At 38.7% G+C, this 20,742-nt stretch overlaps 1 protein-coding gene across 6 annotated transcripts in view; it reads left to right on the forward strand.

Moving 5' to 3' along the window:
• Nucleotides 1-20,742, forward strand: part of LYN (LYN proto-oncogene, Src family tyrosine kinase) — a 52,377-nt gene that overhangs the window by 20,591 nt on the left and 11,044 nt on the right. For 3 of the 6 annotated variants that reach the window (XM_040545570.1, XM_040545566.1, XM_040545567.1), the window contains exons 2-10: nucleotides 676-812; nucleotides 1,968-2,016; nucleotides 2,109-2,214; nucleotides 2,572-2,670; nucleotides 2,777-2,880; nucleotides 4,555-4,704; nucleotides 5,925-6,077; nucleotides 12,930-13,112; nucleotides 14,075-14,151. In XM_040545570.1, the coding sequence (XP_040401504.1) occupies nucleotides 681-812; nucleotides 1,968-2,016; nucleotides 2,109-2,214; nucleotides 2,572-2,670; nucleotides 2,777-2,880; nucleotides 4,555-4,704; nucleotides 5,925-6,077; nucleotides 12,930-13,112; nucleotides 14,075-14,151 (1,053 nt within the window). In that variant the 5' untranslated portion in view covers nucleotides 676-680. The remainder of the gene's footprint in view (nucleotides 1-675; nucleotides 813-1,967; nucleotides 2,017-2,108; nucleotides 2,215-2,571; nucleotides 2,671-2,776; nucleotides 2,881-4,554; nucleotides 4,705-5,924; nucleotides 6,078-12,929; nucleotides 13,113-14,074; nucleotides 14,152-20,742) is intronic. The other 3 variants (XM_040545572.1, XM_040545568.1, XM_040545569.1) reach the window with 1 other exon arrangement.

A 20,742-nucleotide genomic window follows, 5' to 3' on the forward strand; every position in this document is an offset into this window, starting at 1 on the left:
CCTTTGTAACAGGCTCATCTGAACAAGGAGATTCACTTCTGAAAGTCATAGCAGCAGCATATCTGCCATGGAGCTGGGACTGCACAAATCATCAGCGCTCGCCTGAGGATTGAATCACGCTGAGCTCCCTGTTAGACTGGCATATACAAAATAAAGTGGGGAGATACAGGAATTGCTAAATCCAGCTGCAGTTCTCATCATTTGGAGTGGATTTTTTTATTTAGTGCTTTTCCTGAAGATCTGCTACACTAGAGCCTCTTCAATATTTCCTACATTTTACAAAGCAGCTTTCTCTCTAAAACACTGAAACAAGTTTTCACTACAGTAATTACATTTGCTCTTACATTTATTTGGAAGTTCACAGAAGAATCAGAAAAATGGAAAGGGTTTGGTGGATGTTTGAGGAGAAAAGATGATAAATCTAAAAATGTTAGAATGGGAAATGAATATTTTGAAATATTTACTTCATCTGTGGACTGAGATAAGAAATCATTTATTTCCTTTGCATCAGAAATAAAACTTTCAGCATGTGTTCCTAACATTAAGTTGTTCTCCCAGTAAACCGTTGTGTATGAAAAGGAAGTAAATTTTTGCTACATAAACCAGGTGACTGGATGGGAAACTGCTTGGCTTATGGCATAATGTTTTTGTTTAATATATTTTTTATTCCAACAGGAAATATGGGATGTATAAAATCAAAAAGGAAAGACAATCTGCATGGAGATGGGCTAGATTTGAAGAATCAACCAGTACGTAAAACTGAACGAACTATTTATGTGAGGGATCCAACGTCCAATAAACAGCAAAGGCCAGTAAGTAGATAGTCTCAGGGGAGAATTCCAGTAGCAAGATCAAAGCATGACTGGCATAGCCTAAATTTCAATCCAAAACATATGCATGAAGAAATCCAAATTGATCATTAGTCTACAGTTTGGCTTTGTGCAGTTCACCCTCAAAGAATAAACACTTTAAAAAAATATTGATTAATTACTTCATTACATATCATAATTTCTGCATGAAAACAATAATCCTTGGAGACCTTTGATCTAGATACAGCTGTGTCTGTAGAATAATGCTAGGTAACTTTAGAAACTTTTTTTTTTAGTTGTGTTTTATCGGTGTTGTATATTAATAGTTGTGGGATCCAGAAGTTGTTTATTTCTCTACCTCTACCATTCCTAGTCAACTTTCCTTTTATTCACTGAAGGCCAGTATTTGACCTTGCACAAGCTGTGTATGTAAGAATTGAAGGGGAGCAAAATGGATGCAGTTCTAAAGTGTGTAGAACTGTGGTGTAAGAGGAACTAGCTAAAGGAGGGGTGCTGGGAAGGGGAATCCCATTGGGTATTAAGGGGGTTTGATGTTTCTCAGATTTGCTAGTTCCTCTTTCCCCCACTCTCTCTACTGTGCTGAGGAAATGATATTTCCTAATTGTCCTTATTCAGGGACTGTATTCTCTGTGGGTGTGACTAACACCCTTCTTTTGCATGTCTCCAGCTGACACAGTGGACTCAGTGGACTCTGGATCAAAGTACACGAATCACAATTGCCATTTGCATTTTTTTTTAATTACAATTTTCATCTTTCAGAACCTTAGAAGTGTAGCTGTGCTTGTAGTTCTTTAGCATGACAGCTCCTCATACTGGCAATGTGATAATAACTGTCCTGTTATTGCAACTGTCCCTTGCATTAAGCCTGTTCAGCAGAAGTCACAAAATGTGAACTTCCCCACAGCTTGTGTCACACTTTCCTGAGGTCTGAGCTGCTCAATTTGAAATCTAGTTGGGACTTGCTATATTTTTCCACTGTAATTTGCTTTTGAAGAATGGTCAGAAATTATTGCAAAATGCTTCCTTTTAATCTAAGACATAGAGGATAATACTAAAGTAACTGAATAATGTATAATTGTAATGTAGACTTGTCATAAAAATGTAAAACTGCTTAATTAAAGGCATATTTCATTGTAGGCAAATACAGAGGCACACCTTTTACCAGGACAGATATTTGCCAATGAAGGTATGTTTTCCTAGAAATGTTACTGCCTGTGTGCTATGCTTTGTCAGCCTGTGAGGTAATGAGACCATTCCTTTGGCCTTCTACCTTTGTAGAAACGGAAGAGCATGGAGTCATTGTGATAGCTCTGTATCCTTATGATGGCCTTCACGAAGATGACTTGTCCTTCAAAAAAGGAGAAAAACTGAAAGTTATTGAGGAGTAAGTATGACAGTACTGATTATATGGTAGTTTTTCTTCGGACTTATCTAAATCCCTTTTAAATTTTTTGATATCCTACTCATAACATGAGTTTATGAATGTTAAGGGAGATCCCTTATAAGTGAAAATATAAATGTACGTGTAGTTTTGATAGGACTTGACAGCCATCCTTGGTAATGATGACCAAATTTTGATCTGATGGAGCCAATGGCTTCTAAGAGGAGCCTGAGTACAGAGACAAGGTGATTTTGCACTTTCTGGCATAGGCAAAGCTCTAAGCACAGTGGAACCTTAACAACCCTTTATGACTTTGCCTTCCTTTGAATACTATCATTTTTTGTTTGTTTTCTTTTCTAGGCTGGGAGAATGGTGGAAAGCTAAATCTCTCATAACAAAAAAAGAAGGTTTCATTCCCAGCAACTATGTAGCAAAAGTAAACACCTTGGAAACAGAAGAGTAAGTTCCTCTATCCTCTCAGTAGGGGCAAATTTCTTTTTCACCCTGGTGTTGTATCCTTTGTGGGTGGGGGGAAAAGGTTCTAACTCTTTGATGTACTTTCCAGGTGGTTCTTCAAGGACATAACCCGAAAAGATGCTGAAAGGCAACTTCTGGCTCCTGGAAATGCTCCTGGAGCATTCCTTATCAGAGAAAGCGAAACGTTAAAAGGTAGGCTTTGGGATGGGTGATTTTGGAATTGATAGTAGAGTTAAAAACACATGATCTGGCTTCACAAAAAAATGCATCAAGTGGCACTTGGTAGGGAGTTATTCCAGTGTGTCTTATCTGAACTTACTGCAGCTACTTAGGAATGAGAAGGATGAGAAAGTCACCAGAGAAAGAGAGGGGAGTTACAAATTATTGAGTTGAGATGGGGCATGGTGGCAGTGGTGGTTGTGTATATATATGGCTTATTACACTGAGGAAAAAGCAGGAGTGAATGAAAAGATCTTTTTCCTTCCTAACATTTGTGATTATTTTATTAAAGGACAATTTTAGTTGTAAATATCAAAAGCTGCATTTTATAATAAAGTCTTTCATTATTGGGTCTGTATCCATCACTACAAGTTTTAAAATATAGTTAGTGCATAATGAGACTTTACTCTTCTGCCTTGTAGTATGGTTTAAAATAAATAAACAAAAAACCTTTTTGATAAATATTTCTACACAGCTCTTTGTACTGAAATGCTTAATAAAAGCTCCAGACTTTTCAGCTGAGACAGAGAACATAAGGTGGTTCTCCTCCCATATCTTGATTCTAACAGTGTCCTAATTGGATGCTTCAGTTGGATACTCTAACATTGGACCCTCCAGAGGAAGACATGCTAACCCCTTCAATTGATCATATGTCTTTCCTCTCCACATGGGTAGTTTTTTGGCCCTAACATTGCAGATTCTTGGTCAAGCATTGGAATGGGCTGCCCAGGGAAGTAGAGCAGTCCCCACTCCTGGAGGTAATTAAGAGGTATGTGGACATGGCATTAAGGGACTTGGTTTAGTGATAGGACTCTGTAAGTCAGGTTAACAGCTGGACTTTATGATCTGAAAAGTCTTTTCCAACTTAATTCAATGATTCTTGACTAGATAGCTCTTTGTAATGGGCCCACATCACTGCTTCTGTAGTCTCAAATGAAGACAGAGGTCTAAGTTCAGCAGAGACTGATGGGAGTAATGCAAAGTACCCACAAAATATTTCTTCCTGTCTTCTTCTGTCACTGGATCTGCATGTGGAGAGAGAGAAGGAACTGAGGTGGTTTCTTGTCTTTTCAAAATGGATGACAAGAATTGTATAAGTGGAAGAAATTAAGAATTTTGTAGTTTAGGACAGATACTATGCTGCCGCATCTTAAATCCTAGCTGAGGTTAGGATCCCAAGTATTCAGAGATCTTCTTTCCCCCCTCAATGCCTCAAGCCATTTACAAACAATCCTTTTGCTAGTTGGCCCATGGCCCCCAGTGTGTTCCTTTTCCAAGATGCTAATCGCCAAATTTTAACTCCTGTCTCATTAGTGTGATAACAGTGGAGTTGCTTTCCCAGGTGGTTCCACTCAAGTCAGTGGGACTTTATGCAGAAGTGTGTGTTAGTCATGGAGCTGTCTGAATTATGGAAGTCTAAAGTTTATTGAATAAGATTGAAAAAGAAAGTCTGACTGTAAGCATTTTGGTAACTGGTTCAGAACCAGCTATTGGCTAACTTCCTCATGCTGATTGCAAAATGGTTTTTGAGGAAATAGAGGAGTGGGAAAAAAAAAGTAGACAAGGTAATTTTGTTGAGCTCAGCTGTGTGTGTGTGGACAGTACAGACTTGCTATCTGTTAATATTCATTCTTTCTTTATCCACAGGCAGCTATTCCTTGTCCATAAGAGACTATGATCCGCAACATGGTGATGTCATTAAGCACTACAAAATTAGGAGTCTAGACAATGGAGGGTTTTATATCTCTCCAAGAATAACTTTTCCCAGCATCAATGATATGATCAAACATTATCAAAGTAAGTTAAATCCATTAGTGGATTACTTAATAGAATACAGCCGTTATTTCCTGTGAAGGAAAATAAATGCTTTCTTGTTTTGTTTCAGACCTTTTCATCTTTTTTTTTCTAAATAACTCAGACGTGCATGTTATTGAAGATAAAGTAAAACTTGTTGGAACCCAAGTAAGGTTGTTATATAATCAGACCTAATACTCCTTGCTCTGTTGCATACCGTTGTAAAATAAAAAATAGTTCTCTGAAACATCTCACCATAGTGATGATGATGTGAAACTATAGTAAGAATTGACTGCATTGGAAACAAATTCTGTATTTGAGATTAAATTTGTAATCATGATTAGCGGAAATAGGTATAGACTTGTAACTACTGTCTTCTTATATCTGATGATGAGAGTTGAAGTGTTTTTTTTCCTGCAGATTTATTTATTTATTTCATCAATGGAGTTTTGAAGGCTGTAAAAGAAAATTACACCTACAGAGAATGTACGCATTTATTATTAACAAAAGGAGGGGGATAGGAACAAGTTTCCACCTATATTTTAGCTACAAAAATGACTTTTTATTCTGTATAACCTCATGGTGGGTAACTCCAAAATATATTTTTTTGTCTTGTCGCTGGGAAGACAGAATAAGAAAGATGTGAGACAGGAAAATCACATTCATTTTTCAAAGCCACGCCGAAGACTTGGCCATGACATTTCTCTGAGTTGTTAGATATGCGTGGTAATTCTTCTGCACAGCTTATAAATCTGAGAATTATTTTACATTTGTATTAAAGTTATAGGTGGTAAGTGACTGGAGAAAAAATAATTGTGACCTATTAATGCTTGCATTCTTATGTATGCACACATCTAAAACCACACAGCATAAGAAAACTTAAGACAGATTCAGAATAAAGATTTCAAGCCTGACACCAATGTGCATCTTCATATTTGCTGTTAGCAATCAGATCTTATAGCTATTTGGTACAAATTGTACTAAAACAAAATAACCTGATGGTAGCCAGATGTGTGCGGCACTTCTCTATTAAATCTGTCCCTGAATTTCAAAGTATAGAAGCACTTAAAGTTGTGTGAAAGCACTAAAAAGATTACATTTTCATAAGGCACTGACTTGTTTGAGAATTATTTTGAGCTGGTTAATGCACACCTAAATCAAGTGGTCTTTGACTAAATGGATTGCAATGGATTTTATATTTTGTTTTTCCTTTGAAAAAACAGAGCAATCAGATGGCTTATGTAGAAGGTTGGAAAAAGCGTGTATTTGTCCTAAGCCTCAAAAACCATGGGATAAAGATGCATGGGAAATTCCACGGGAATCAATTAAATTAGTGAAGAAACTTGGAGCTGGTCAGTTTGGAGAAGTCTGGATGGGTAAGTTTATTTCTTTGAAAATAATATTTAAATCTGCTGAAAGAAGTACAATTTAAGAATCACTCAGAATAATAGTGGACATAAGCCTGGTATGATATACTTGTGAAAACAGAATAGTCAGGCTCAGAATATACCTTCTCATGAGGAAAAATAATAGGAGAGAGGATCTGTGAAAGATAAGGTACCTGACACAGACATGGAACAAATTGTCTTTCAGTGAATTATATGTAAAGTTTTTATCATCTATTGGCAAAGAAGAGACTGAAATATAATGGATGGGACTACCATAACCTGGTGAAAAAAGGAGATATTTAATACAAGATTATTGTTGGAGCTTGCTACTCAGGAAGCAGGTGATGTAGGTAGAAGATAAGAGACTGATCACCCCCAGCCTTGAACTACCATGCAGGTCCCCAATAATGAAAGTGTTGTAAGATTTACAAGTAGTAAATTTTAATATATAACCAGCTAAAACTGATAGTGTTAATTATTATAATCATAATTAACCTTGCTTGTTTAAAAACATTTTTATTTTCTCAGCCTCAATGGCTTCCCCTGGCAAAGGGCTATGACCACTGTCTAATCGTGTTCTGCAAAAATGTTTTAACTCTCTTGCTTTTGAAGTGCTGCCTATTCAGGGGTCTGAGTATTCTTTTGGGAAGCATATTATCTGTTCTGTGTGTTATTCATTAGTTACGCACATGTTAACAGTTACCATCTTACTTGACTTAATTGAGATAAACTATGCCTTCCTTCCAAAGTCTTCACTATGATGTTTCTTCAGGTCAAATCATCGTCTAAGCCTTCTCTGACTCTCCTTTTTGGAGGTTATATTTAGATAGCAATAAAATCGCTTTAATACTATTACAACATTTTTTTACTGTTGGTATTATCAAGATTCTATAGGCGGGGCTTTTCTAAGAAACTTAGAAGCATATCCCAAAGCTTATTAGAAGATGCAAAGGGTGCTCTAATGACCCACAGGAGTGCAGCAGTCTAACAGGAACACACTTGATATTTCATTGTTTTAAAGAGATGTTTTCTAATAGGTGCAATTTGCTGGTACAAATTATGCAAAAATGTCAACAACACATCTCTGTGATGCAACATAGACAAATTCAGCCTTTCATCTGCCTTCACAAGAAAAGGCTTAAGAAAGCCTCTGGCTGTGTTATACATAAATGACAATTTACTTGCCAGTTGAGACAAGCGTCAGCCATTGTACAGTTATTCTCTTCCTGATAAACCAGGGCAAGAAATAAACTGACATTGAAATGCTGTGGAAGACTTCATGGCAGAACGTTATCACCTGCTTGAAAATGTAGATCATTATGGGAAGTGACTACTTCTGCATACAAACACAAAGGCATAAAACTTTAAAAGGGTGTTTCTGGTTCAAGATGCTTCCTCTTATTTGTGTCGTTATTTTGACATCTAAATTGGGCCTAACCCTTTTATCTGAATTGTCACACTGTGAGAAAAATTAATGTACTGTGAAATGATCACTGTGTTTCCTCTTCTCTGCTTCATTTCTGAAGCGAGAGAAGCTGATTTGCTCGGTGCAGATCCTTTCAAATCAGGAGCATGGTTAATCTTAGAGCCAAGGAAGTTCAGACTGAAAAACACTTATCAGGTCACCTGTGCAGGATATGAACAAACACTGTTTATTGTAATGATGACTAACCAGAGGCATCAGGAGTTAAATAGAGATACTGAGAAATAAGCTACTTGTTAGACTCTCCTGATTACTTACCTCATCTGGAGCAAAATCATGTTTAGGCCATAGTATGAATGAGAAATACTATTCCATAGCTTCAATACCAAATAAATTTCTGCTTGCTAAAGGGTACCTAGAATTTTGATTTCAGAGGGAACCGTGTCCAGTTCAGAAGAGTTCTGGGCTTCCCAGAACAAGAGGGATATGGAGCTACTGGAAAGAGACCAACAAAGGGCTGTGAAGACGTTGAAGGGACCTGAGCATCTCTTCCTCTGAGGAAGGGCTGAGAGAGCTGGGACCCTTTCACCCAGAGAAGAGAAGGCACAGGTTCAATCTTATCAGCATCTAGAAATACCTGAAGGGAGGGTGGAAAGAGAATAGAGCCAGTCTCATTTCAGTGGTGCCCAGTGCCAGGACAAGAAGCAGTGGGCACAGAATGAAATACAAGAGGTTCCATGTGAACATCAGGAAGCAATTCTTTACTATGAGAGTTGACCAAGCACAGGATGTCCAGAGAGGCTGTGAAGTCTCCTCCTTGGAGATCTTCAGAAGCCGCCTGGACGTGGTGCTGGGCAGCCTGCTCTGGGTGGCCCTGCTTGAGCAGGGGGTTGGACAAATGGCCTCCAGAGGTCCTTCCCAACCTTAACCACTCTGTAGTATATGGGAAGATAGAGACAATATTGTTACTGCAATGTGAAGATTTGCGAGCATTCTCTTATAGTCTTTTCAGTTCAACAATAAGTACTTTTTGAGCTTCCAAGCTGACATCCTCCTCCTGCACATTTACTTTTGGGTTTTGGAGAAAGCTAGCATATGTTAGAGAAGAATCTCTTGGTTTCAGCTGGAACAGAGATAATTTTCTTCCTAGTAGCTGGTATGGAGCTGTGTTTTGGATTTAGGATGAGAATAATGCTGATAACACATCTATGTTTTAGACCACTCAGTCATTGCCCTCGGGGGGGGGGGGGGGGATGCAGGAAATAATCAGAAAGGTAAACAAACGTGCAAGAACTGATGGGCTGAGATAAGGGCAGTTTATGAGGTAAAGCAAAAGCTGCATGCACAAGCAAAGACAAATAAGGAATTTATTCACCACTTCCCATTGTCAGGCAGTTGTTCAGCCATCTTCACATGTGACAGTTTCCTGGGAAGACAAATGCCATCACCCCAAACACCTGCATGCCTCCTCCTTCATGCCTACTCAAGTCCTGCACACAGCTCTAGGGTCCCCAGCACGAGAAGGACATGGACCTGTTAGAGCAGGTCCATAAGAGGGCCTCCAAATGGCTGGCACACCTTTCCTGTGAAGACTGACTGAGAGAGTTGGTACTGTTTAGACTGGCGAAGGCCCAAGGAAGACTTTATTGTGGCCTTCCAATACTTAGAAGGGGCTTATAAGAAAGATGCAGAAAGACTTCTTACCAGGGCCTGTAGTGATAGGACAAGGGGTAATTGTTTTAAAATAAAAGAGGGGAGACTTATACTAGACATAACTAATTGTTTACTCAGAGGGTGGTGAGGCACTGGCACAGGTTGCCCAGAGAAGCTGTGGATGCCCCGTCCCTGGAGGTGTTCAAGGCCAGGCTGGATGGGGCTTTGGGCAACCTGGTCTGGTGGGTGACATCCCTGCCCATGGCAGGGGGTTGGAACTAGGGGATCTTTAAGGTCCCTTCCAACCCAAACTGTTCAATGGTGTAGATGGTGAAGGAGGAGTGATGTGTTGATGTGCAATAGGATGCAGAGAAGCTGCTATTGCTCAGTCTCTTTCCAGCCAGCATCCTGGAAATACTGTACCTCCTGCAGCTGCAATAGCCTGAGACATTGTCTGACTTCTAACAGTGTCATACCTCTGTAGCTCAGGTTGTTTCCAGTATAACCTTATAGGGAATTAGTGTGAAGGCAGAGGAAGGAGAAAGCTGCCTCTTGTAGACTCGTTCACAAAGCCGTTCATCTTCAGTCCTGGAGATCTGGTCAGAAATGCTTTTGGTAGGCTCAACTTATTGCCTATTATGAGCTTGTATCACAGCTAGGCCTGAATAAGCCCATGTGAAAATCTGGCAACCTGCCTGTGAAAATACCATAATCAACTCCAAAATAAATGGGCCAAACACAATTTTTGGAGGATTCTATTCATACAGAATAGAATCTATTCATACATGTAAGAAGAGCATAGCTCTCTGTAAGCAATTGTCAGATTCCTCAGATTCGCTTATTATTTCTTGCATCATATCTAATTTTTAAATTTTAAAAGCCTAAACTGCTGAGGGGCTTGCTTCCTGCCATGGTATGAAAGGGTTTTCATCTATGGAGTTTAGTTCATTTGGGCATCTTCTTTAGTGAAGTGATGAACCGGAGTAGCACTGTAAGAGTAGGGTCTATGTTTTATGCATTTTTGTTCCTAGTGTGCACAGATATGATGTGAACCATAATGCTCTGTGACATTAATAATCCATGAATAGAATTCTCAAGTAGGGATAAGAGAAAAGTTAACAAGCCAAATGGAGACATTACGGTGTATTTTATTAATGAGACACATTTTGCTCGCATCTCAGGTGTAAAAGATTCTCTCACTTTGTAAACCCCAAATTAGAATATAAGTAATAAACATTTTGGGGTGTATTTTCTTATGCAGCTGTTATTAAAATCAGAGTAAACCGTACCTCAGAAGTACTATTATTTTCACGAAGACATCTAAAATGAACCAAGAAAACTGGCTAGTACATCTCATCAGCATCACATATGTATTTTTACAGTACCATACAGGAGCTGAACATTAGTTGCAAAGAATCTGAATTTTATGTCAGATGACCTAGATGTAAGCAAGAATTTCATTGCTTATCTATCTGTCCTTTTGAGTTCATGTTTAGGTGGCAAAGTGAACATCAGTTCATTCATACTTTACGCCAAGGAATACCATGACACAGCAAGTGTGGGGTCCTCTTGGTAATCATAAGCGACCCGACCTGAGGACTAGGACATTAAGCTTTGGTGGTACAGATGCATACTGAAAAGATGCTGCCTGCTTCATGTCTGTCTAGCCTGATATTCTAATATAATGCTCCCCTTCATGTGTTATTCGTACTCTGCCACTTCTGGCTCACAGATGATGGGAGCTTTCTCTCAGGTGGCTAGGTGATACCAGCTTATCTGAAGAGGCAGGGACTCATGCTCTGTGAGGGCTTTACTTGTAATGGGTGGGGGAAAGAGGTAAAACAAATTCCAGTTTTGCTGAGCTGTGTAGAGTCCATTTTTTACAGACACCATAACGTGTGCTGATGAACCCCTAGAGTTCACAACCACCTTTCCTCACTGGCTGTGTGTTGTTCTCACCACCTCCCCCAATACCTGATGAAATAAATGAATGAGAGACAGATCAGGGTCAAATGTCTCTAATGCTCTCATGCTACTTTGTTTTGTATGTTACCACCAGAGGACCAGGATAGACTGTTTTCCTGCAGAGAACATCAGTATTGGGTGAGGTTTTTGTTCTTAGTAATGTAAATTTTCTGTAAGCAGAAACCTAGTCTGATGAATCTCTAGTGAATATAAAATACTATTATATTGTTAGTGTTAAGAGTGTAGATCAGAATTGTCTCACAGAAGTAAAGGTATTAATTAGTATGTTTAGCAGAGTATTCAACAAATGGGGAGTGGAACTGGTGCTCTCATTCAGGGTATGGTGTAGAATATTACAAACTACAGATATAAGCCTTCTGCTTTTTAAGCAGAAAGAGGTGTATTTAACACCTGTTTTTTTGATGGATAGAAATTGTATACCTGAGTTTTAATGGCAGAATTTGACCTGTTATTGTCATTTCTTCTTATTAGACCATCTAGAGGAATATCTGTGTTATGCTTTGACCATACTGTGCTTGGAAAAAATATGTTTAATAATCATGCAGTTGAATATTTGCTCACAGTTATAGTGGCTTTTCTCAGGTGATGATCTTTCTTTTAAAAAAGGTGATAAAATGTGCAGTGATTAGAGCAATTACTTAGGATCTGGAAATTATTTCCTTGCTTTGCCACTGAGCTCCTGTATTAAGGCAATAAGTAATATACAGAAATTGCAGGCTCCAATTTAGAGGTACATCCATTGTGGTAATACTGTCTGGATTGTTGCTGAATGTGGAACTGAGGTTATTTCTCTGAATCACAAAAGCTTTACCTCTCCAAGAAGCGTTTTTGCAATGTTGAAATGTGTGTGGTGGGGGGGGCAAAAGGCTGCGGTTTGATATTACTGGAGCAATCTGTAAATCTGGAATGAAGATGTTGCATTTATATCCCTCTCTTTTTCTATTTCTTTTATTATTTTTTTTATTTTTCTTTTTTTTTTTTCTATTTCTTTTCTTTCCTATTTCTATCTCTTTTTCAAATTAAAAAACTTTACAAGATAAACTTTAGGATCAGTTCTTGCTATTCTATTGATTTTATTTAATGCTATTTTAACATTTATTTACTGATATTTGTGTTTTATATAGTCAGAGTATTACATTACAAGGTTTGATAAACAGAGAAATGAAACAGCCGCAATTGTTTCTACTCTTGGCATGTGCTATGTGGAAAGGAATTATCATGTTTTAAATCTTGCTCTGAACACTGCAGGATTGCAGTGCTGCCAGCATATCTGTGATGGTCATGAGAATGCTCATTTGGTTGCACTTTACTGAAGAGTTCCATTTTGAGTACTGAGGGTTAAAGAAAGGATTATAAGCATGAGACCGGCATGCATAAAATGGTTCTAACCATGGTATTTAAAGATGCTCCACAGTCTTGTAAGCAATCCATGGGCTCTATTAGATTTTGAGACTATTTATGTGGATGTTTATTAAAACATCTCTTGACTGTTTTAGTATTTTCTCGTGGGCTACTTATAAATGAAAGCTTGCTTTCTTTATTTTTTCAGATAAACCATTCATAAAAGGTAGAAAATTGATTATAATTGACTGCAGTGTATCACTGGCAAAACGTAAAGGAATTTTAGTGTAAATATTTGTGCTACATGTGATTGCTTGTTGTCAGGCTCCTAGCTGTTAATGGAATCTAACCTCACCTGCTTTATGGGTTCCTGCTAATCAGGGTGCTGCGCGGTGCAGGGTGACTGCAAGTGCACTGAACATATTTCCCCCTTTTAGGTTATTATCATAACAGTACAAAAGTGGCCGTGAAGACTCTGAAGCCGGGAACAATGTCTGTGCAAGCCTTTCTGGAGGAAGCCAACCTCATGAAAACACTTCAGCATGACAAGCTAGTTAGGCTTTATGCTGTAGTGACCAAAGAAGAGCCTATTTATATTATAACAGAATTCATGGCAAAAGGTGAGAATGACAGAGGATCTTCAAGCAGGGTTTTAGTAAACACTTCTGTTTATTAATCATTCATTAGTCAGTGCCCATCCTTTAAAAAGGAAGCAAGAGAAAGGAAAACTTGGGATTTTAACATTTTTCTTTTGTATGCTCTGATATAAAGTGAGGGATCTTAGAGGAGGGATAAGGGTTTGATTTTATGATTCATTATTGCATTTTTGAAATAATTTTTTTTTTTTTACAGATTTCTTAAATGTATCATTTTTAAATTGTTTCAGGTGCAGAGCACAACCCTCGAAATAGCTCTGGTTCCTTTGGGTTCTAATACTTAACCATACTTAACTTTGGTGTCATAACAAGCCGCTTAATAATTAAAACCTTAGAAATTGTCTTATATAGCTCTTGAATTGATAAATACTTGTTTAATGAGGGGAGTGATGAGTGTTCCTGAAAGGACTGCTGCACTACTAGAAAGGGACAACCTGTAGTAGAGTATCACTACACAAAATAAGTGAGGTTTCCTTCTCAGATTGTTTTAGTTAGTAGGGTTTTTGTTTGTTTGTTTGTTTTGTTCTGTTTTCAAGCAGTTCTGCTGATGACTTCATAAACACTAGCTACCATTCAGCAATTTATTCTTTACCACCTTGAAAGAATTAATGAGTGAGATTCTCCTAGAGAACTTTCCTGATAGTCTGTAGATTAGGGTAATTATCCAATTCAGCACCGCTGAGCTAAGGTATGCTCTGATGTGAGTTTTCTACACCCAGGGAAATTGCAAAACTTGGATACCTGCCATGCTGGCTTGAATGTTACTGTTATTAGGTCGTGTAAAGAGATGGGCTTACTGCAGTTGGCTTGAAAGTACATGAAAACCATTCACTGCAAAACTTCTGTGACTCAGAAAATCGGGGACCTAGTGGGAACTTTATTCTGATAATAAGCTACACTGACTTAATCTTTCTCTGTTGTAACAGGAAGTTTGCTGGATTTTCTGAAGAGTGATGAAGGAAGTAAATTGTTGCTTCCAAAGTTAATTGACTTCTCTGCTCAGGTAAGTTTTAAGAAACATGCTCAAAATTAAGGGGTTCTATTTCTCTCCAAGTCTGAAACTCAGAATGGGAAGCTTTATCCTAAACTTTGTCGCATTAAAGGAGAATTTAGTTTTCACATGTTTTGGTCTGAGTAAATATGGTTACTTGGAAGGAGAGAATAGAGGAAAAAGGTGTTTCAAAGGGAACTTGTGAAGTTGGGTCTCCCTCTTCGATACTGCTGGCGATCTACTTAGATGGCAGTGGTATACAGTCACTTTCCTTTGTGGAAAGGCTGTTTTCATTTCCAACAGAAGTGAAGTGAAAGTGTACAAGTTCTGTAGAGTGAGTGCTTATGAGATGCCTCCAAGTAGCATTCATTGGTGGTGTCATCTTTATTTCTTAGGTTAGGTCAATTAGTCAAACTTCTATGTTAACTTGAGTACATGTACTCCACAGAGTAATGTCGGTTTCAAATTCATATGTAAATTACTGTGAAGTAAATAAAATCTAATCAAATGATATTTCTTGTGAAATATCATTTGGTATTTCTTGTGAAACATCATTGGTTGTGAAACCATGGAGATAGTCTCAAAATATACAAGTTATCCCACATCATAAGAAAAAATTTAGAGAGAAACCCCAAAGTGATTTGCATGTCAAGGTCTGTATCATAGGTGCCTGTAGTCCAGTGTTCTGCCACTGACAGTTATAAACTATAAATGTCCAGAGAGAAAACTCATGGTGAACTAAAATAAGATCAGGACTATTTTTTTTTTGGCCTTGGTTGACACACTGTTGAGCTCTGCATGTCTCTTTATTCACACTATTCTGGTAAGGCAGTTTACCTGCCTATCCAAACTTCTCAGGAAGACTGAAAACACAATAAACGGTAGCTGAGGATTGTCTTCTTTTTTCTCCTTGCATGCCTGTGATGTTTCCCAAGGCTGAGCTGCTCACAGCCACGCTGCACAGCTGACGTGCCTGCATGCACGTGTCTATGCAAGAATTATGTTGCAACAAAAAATTTTGAAACTCTATCCAGTGCGGAACAATACATTAGTAATGGACGTGTGATTCAGCAGTATGAAAATGGTCAGGAAGTGTTTGCACTTAATACGTTGCCTTTTTATCTAGAGGAATGGCCTTTGTCACCTTTGGCCTTGTCAGATAGGGAAGGACTGGGAGTGAGACAAGGGGAGGGGAGGCTGTGGCTGTGTGACTAACAGATAGCTGAAGAATGTAATGCCCTTCAACATGAACCCACTTCTGGAGCTGATTTTCTCAGTATTAAAGACTGCTGTGAGCTGGTGTTTGTGTTGCCAGATGGCTACTCAGTGCTTCACTCACTGAATTCATGAAGCCTTTGCCCTGAACAATCTTGAAAGAAATCTGTATTTACAATGGATAAAATAGTCTGATTTTGCAAAAAAAAAAAAAAAAAAAAAGTTAGGACTGCTCCCACAGGTGAAATAAACATCTGGTAAAAAGATAACATTTTGCAAGCAAGTAATTGAATATACTACTACTCTGCTGTACTGATTCTGCTGTTTTGTTATCTGAGCATCTGCATGCATCAATTGCCATTGTTAACAGCAACAAAGGAGGATTTAGGTGGACTTAAGTCTGGTGGTGACTTTAAGTCTGGTGGTGACACAGTGTACAGCTGTGGACTCAGGGTTTTTATTTTATTTTTTTAATTTCTGTATTTTGCTGTACTAGCAGTCCCAATTTGTGAAATTAGGTCTGTGGAAAACATAGCAAGGAAATGCTTGCTAGGAAGGCAGTCCAGCTCATTTTCTAAAACAATCCGCCCTCTGGAAGAGCTGAGGTTTCTCTTTTGTGTTTTAATTAATGTGTATGAGTAGGGGCTAGGGAAATCTAGGGTTGGTTATGCCCTGGCAAAGATAATTTTGGCCACTAGAGATGAATGCTAGCAGTCGCTCTAATGAGAGTGTTTTAAAAGAAGCTGAGTTTTGCAAACATATCTTCAGCACGTACTGCCTGCTTTAATACAGAACAGAACAGTGGCATCCCCTGTAGAATTCAGCAGAATTGTGAATTTTTAATATATGCCAGAAACAAAGTCAGGTACGTAGATAAATCAACACCTGAGCCTCTTTCCCTGTACTTACAGCCTATGAGACCACTGCTTGGTGAGTGCTAAGTAGCCCAGCAACCTCACCAGCTGGTCCTGTAACTTCCTTGGTCTGACAGTCACGAGCTGACACAACTTACGAGCAGTTCCTGGTACTTCTGCTTCTCAGCTCAGCAAGCAGGCTGAGGAAATGCAAAGGTGCTGTTGGCTGTCGGTTCCCAGTTACAGGCTTGGGCGTGAGCGAATTTCATTGCTTTGTCCACAAGCTCTGCTGCTAGATCTTGCTAAGGCAGCAGACCAAAACACGCAGAGTGCAGGCTGCTTGTATTCCCCTCTGTCACTTACAGGCAATAGCCTGGCTGTTGCATCACCAGGGTGACTGGCAAACTGGATCTTAGTAGTTGTTTCCTGTCTTGCCCCACAGCTAATTTACCCAAAGAGCTTCCAATTCTTTGTCTCCCAGTTATTGAAATCATGCTTGCCCCTGTTTTATGAGGTCAACTAATAACGTGTGATGCAAATGCAGTGAACTTTTTGCATGTATAAACTCTTCCTACTTCTTATGCGAATCTGTTATCTGCTGCTTAGCATGCACATGCTGTGTTTAGGAAAATTATATCAATTATTAATGAACATACTCATGTCATACTTTTCAAACTGGTCAGTTTTATCACAAAAACAGTCATTTCCATGCAGCACTGATACTTTGATTAATCCTTCCATGATTTACAACTTTGTTAGCAACTCTTATTCCCTTCTTTCTGCCTTTTAAGACTGCAATGCCATTAGACTAATAATAACATTGAAATAAAAATAACGATGCCCTCTAATATTCCAGTACATAATTACTCTTTTTTTTTTTTTTTTCCATGTGGGTCTGCTTTAACTACGTAACTGTTTGACTGGAGAAAGTAGAATACATTTTTGCAGCCTTTCCTGGCTCACCTTCAGGATAAACTCTGCTGCAAATGGAAAATAGATATTACAATAATTATCATTTGAAGGATTAAAATGTCTCTGTTTCCCAACAGTTTTCAGATACAGAGGGTCTATACCCTCTTCATAGGCAGTTACCCTAATGATGTGAAGATGAATTCTTTTTTCAAATTCTGCAAGCAAGTGTGTTTTATTTTATTACATGTCTGGCCATCATTGAAAGGAATCTGGTTTTGGTTAACCCTAGACCAAATAAAGTCTTATCCAGGTCAATAGCATGTGTTTGCTTAAACCTTCCAAAACCACAGGTTGTTTTTTCTGACACTCTTCCCTAAGAACTGAGAATTACCAAATTTAAAGCAGTGTGAACCTCAGCAGATGCTACATTACTTCCTCTTCTTTAACCTCATCAGGATAGTCCCTCACGTTGTAGCTGCTTTTCACTGATTTCCTGTGTACTCTGACTTACATAGGCTGCTTCACCTGCTTTAGCAGGAGCTTCCCACAGAGCCATGGGCCTGGGCTGGTTTGCAGTGAGAGCAGCTCTGCGGCCACCCCCCGCCCAGCCCAGCAAAGGAAAAGGGATGTGGCCAGGATGTCCTGCACACTGCTGAGCCCTCAGATGCAGCCTCAGTTGTAGAGCACCCTGGGGAGTGAGAATCACTTGTGTAGCAGGCAGCAGCAATTCAGAGGGATCATTGAAGCCGCCTTTATTCACAAATCCCTGGCTTCTACTGGGTGCATTTTCACCTGTAGCTTTCACATGCACGGATCCTGAACGGGCAAAAAAGCCCAATCTGTCAATGCAAAGGAAAGCCTTTTAAAAGTACCTAAACCATACCCAAAGAAACCGTTTCTAGATGATTTTGGTTTAAAAATTATAGATGAAATAGGGCTGGAGAGGATTGGGGATGATTTAGCCTAGTGTTTCTCAGTCTTTTGGACATCATAACATCATAGGTCATGTCTTTTTCTTTTCTTTTTTTTTCCTTCTTTTTCTTTTTCCCCACAGAATTGATTAAATTTGTAACCAAATACAAACTAGATGCAACCTTGAATACTGATTCATCACTTTAATTTATTTATTCTTTGTCCGTATTTTACTTCCCTGTTTTGCAGGTGAATAGAGGCTCTGTGACTTTGGATTTACTGACAGTGTTCAGGTGTCTCATAAACACCCATATCCTTCTAAACTGTTCTTTCCTTTTTACACCCTGAGTTCTTACCCCTTTGTTATTCATGTCAGCCATGCGTGCATCCTTGATGCTTTTAGTGAAGACTGAAGCAAAAGCAGGCATTTAAAAACTTCTCTGTGTCATTTGCATGTAGCCTTCCCCATCTGTTTAATGTAAATATTTTTGTTGCTCATCTTGTTACAAATGCACCTCTAGAATGTTTCCCGGCTTATGCTTTCTATTTGCAGAATGTTTTGTGGGTGAGTTCTTCTGATTTTTGTCATATTTCGGTATTCTTTTACAATTTATAATTTGACTGTATCATTTTCAGGGCTTTCAGACCATGTAAGATTTGGCCAACCTTTTCTTGTTGAGCACTTCCTTTACAATGTGTGGTTTGCCCTTGCACTTGTAATTGTTGTTTCCTTGCTGGCACGGTTGTTCCTGAGACTATTTTCCCATAAGGTTGCACCTGCCAACTCTCCAAGTTGTTTAAGATTTGCTTTCCTAGGAAAAACAGAAGTCTTCATATTGACATTCTTTCATTATGTTTCATTTTCATTCCCATCTGTTTCATGATCCCCATCACCCAGTTTTCGTTCTCAACATGATATCATATATTCTCAGCATGATATAAAAACATCCTATCAGGTTAACCCAGAACAAGCCCATCTGGCCTTTTTAGTATTCCACATTTTTACACATAGCTTACAAATGCACAAGTGGAATTTGTTACAGATGTTACTGTAACCCGCTCTCTGCATTAACAAACAGCACTGCAAACAATATGTAAAACATGTCTCGTTTGAAATAACTCTTGCAAAAATGAATCACAGGCCTTGGAATGAAAGTTGAAATGAAACATGTCTTTCAATTGAAAAGCTGAGCTGTTAAGGAATCCAGAAGTTCTCCAGTTTTGTAGAAAAAATAAAATAAAATAAAATAAAATGGCAGACCTTCACACTTTGGGAAGGGGAAAAAAAAAAAAAGAGAACATCCCTGTACGTGCTGTTTAGCTTCAGCTGTGGCATTTCACCAATGCAGCCTGTGAGTTGTGACCAAGTGCTTTTCATTTTCTGAAAGCGTAGCTTTCAGAAAGCAGAGTCTCCTCTCCTGAGATGCTGGTTTGTTAGGTTCTCCCCTCTCCCTTCAGAAGTTGTGAAGGACTGGGCAGAACACGTGGAATGCTTCTTTTAGCATCATTGTTTGCTCCCTGCTTTTCCTACCATTTTCTTTAAATGTTTTGAAAGAGTTTTATTGTTGTTTGTGACATGACCCAAAAGCATGCTGGAGAGTTAAGTAATCACCATGTTTTACAGGCAGAAAGAACAGAAACTGAGAGAAAAGAGCAGAGCTAGCTGAAATCACCACGTCAGTGACAGAGCCGTATGCAAAACGTTGGCTCCGAGTCATTTATTTATCATCTGACTTTCAGCTGAAGATTTACAGTCTGGAGGCTGTTTTACGGGCTGATTTATTCCTTCCAGGAGTTAGTTAGTTACTTGTCATTCTTACATTGTATACATAGTTCCTACCATTTAGTGATTGCTTTTTATTATTGTTATTGTTAAACAATTTAGCTTAGGTAATTCTACAAGCATGCCAGTGGTTGATTACAGGTTATGAGAAAACCGGTTTCTTTTTGAGTAGCAGTAGTGCAGTGTAGGCAGGATCCTCTCTTAAAGGCCACAGAAAATATCCTGCAAGCCCAAGTAAGCTTTCCTTTCCTGCTTCTGACTTGCATGTCACTGAACAGCCTTGACAGGTACAAATGATCATTAAAAGAGAGGGAAAGAGCGCTTTCTTTTTCTTTTGTTCCCGTGGATTTCTCTACATCTAACATACCATTTGGCAATGAAAACCCAACAATTATCAGAAAGAGCTATCGCATGGGCTCTGGCACACATTTCCTTCATCAAAAAATCCTTTTGTGTGGGTTGTTTTGTTGTGGGTTTTTGTGTGTGTTTTTTTTTTTTTTCTTTTTTTTTTGTTTGTTTGTCGATTACAAGGGCTTAACATGAACTGGATGTTTGAAATGTTTGAATTCAGTTCTTGATTTTCTGCCTTTCCCCTCCTGTTAATCGGAATTCCTTGCCCACTCATTTTTGGGAATTTTTTGCATGCCCAAACGTTTGTACATACACAGCTTCTTTGAATTTCTCTGATTCAATACAGTCAAAACCATTGCCCTGGAATTTCATGGACGTGTAATTTGTATTTGCTGAAAACATAGTGAATTGTTTGCTGTCACATTCTTAGTTTGTGACTAACAGATGATAAGTTCAGTGGATTTGGCAAGAATAAGAGGAAATAAAAAGGTCTTTCCAATGGCTTTGCTTGGCTGGGCTTGGAAACTGAAAATCACGGCCGCAAACTTCTCTTCCATGAAGTGGTTCATCATTGAC

The sequence above is a fragment of the Cygnus olor genome, chromosome 2 (genome assembly GCF_009769625.2).
Source record: "Cygnus olor isolate bCygOlo1 chromosome 2, bCygOlo1.pri.v2, whole genome shotgun sequence".
NCBI classification, from domain to species: domain Eukaryota; kingdom Metazoa; phylum Chordata; class Aves; order Anseriformes; family Anatidae; genus Cygnus; species Cygnus olor.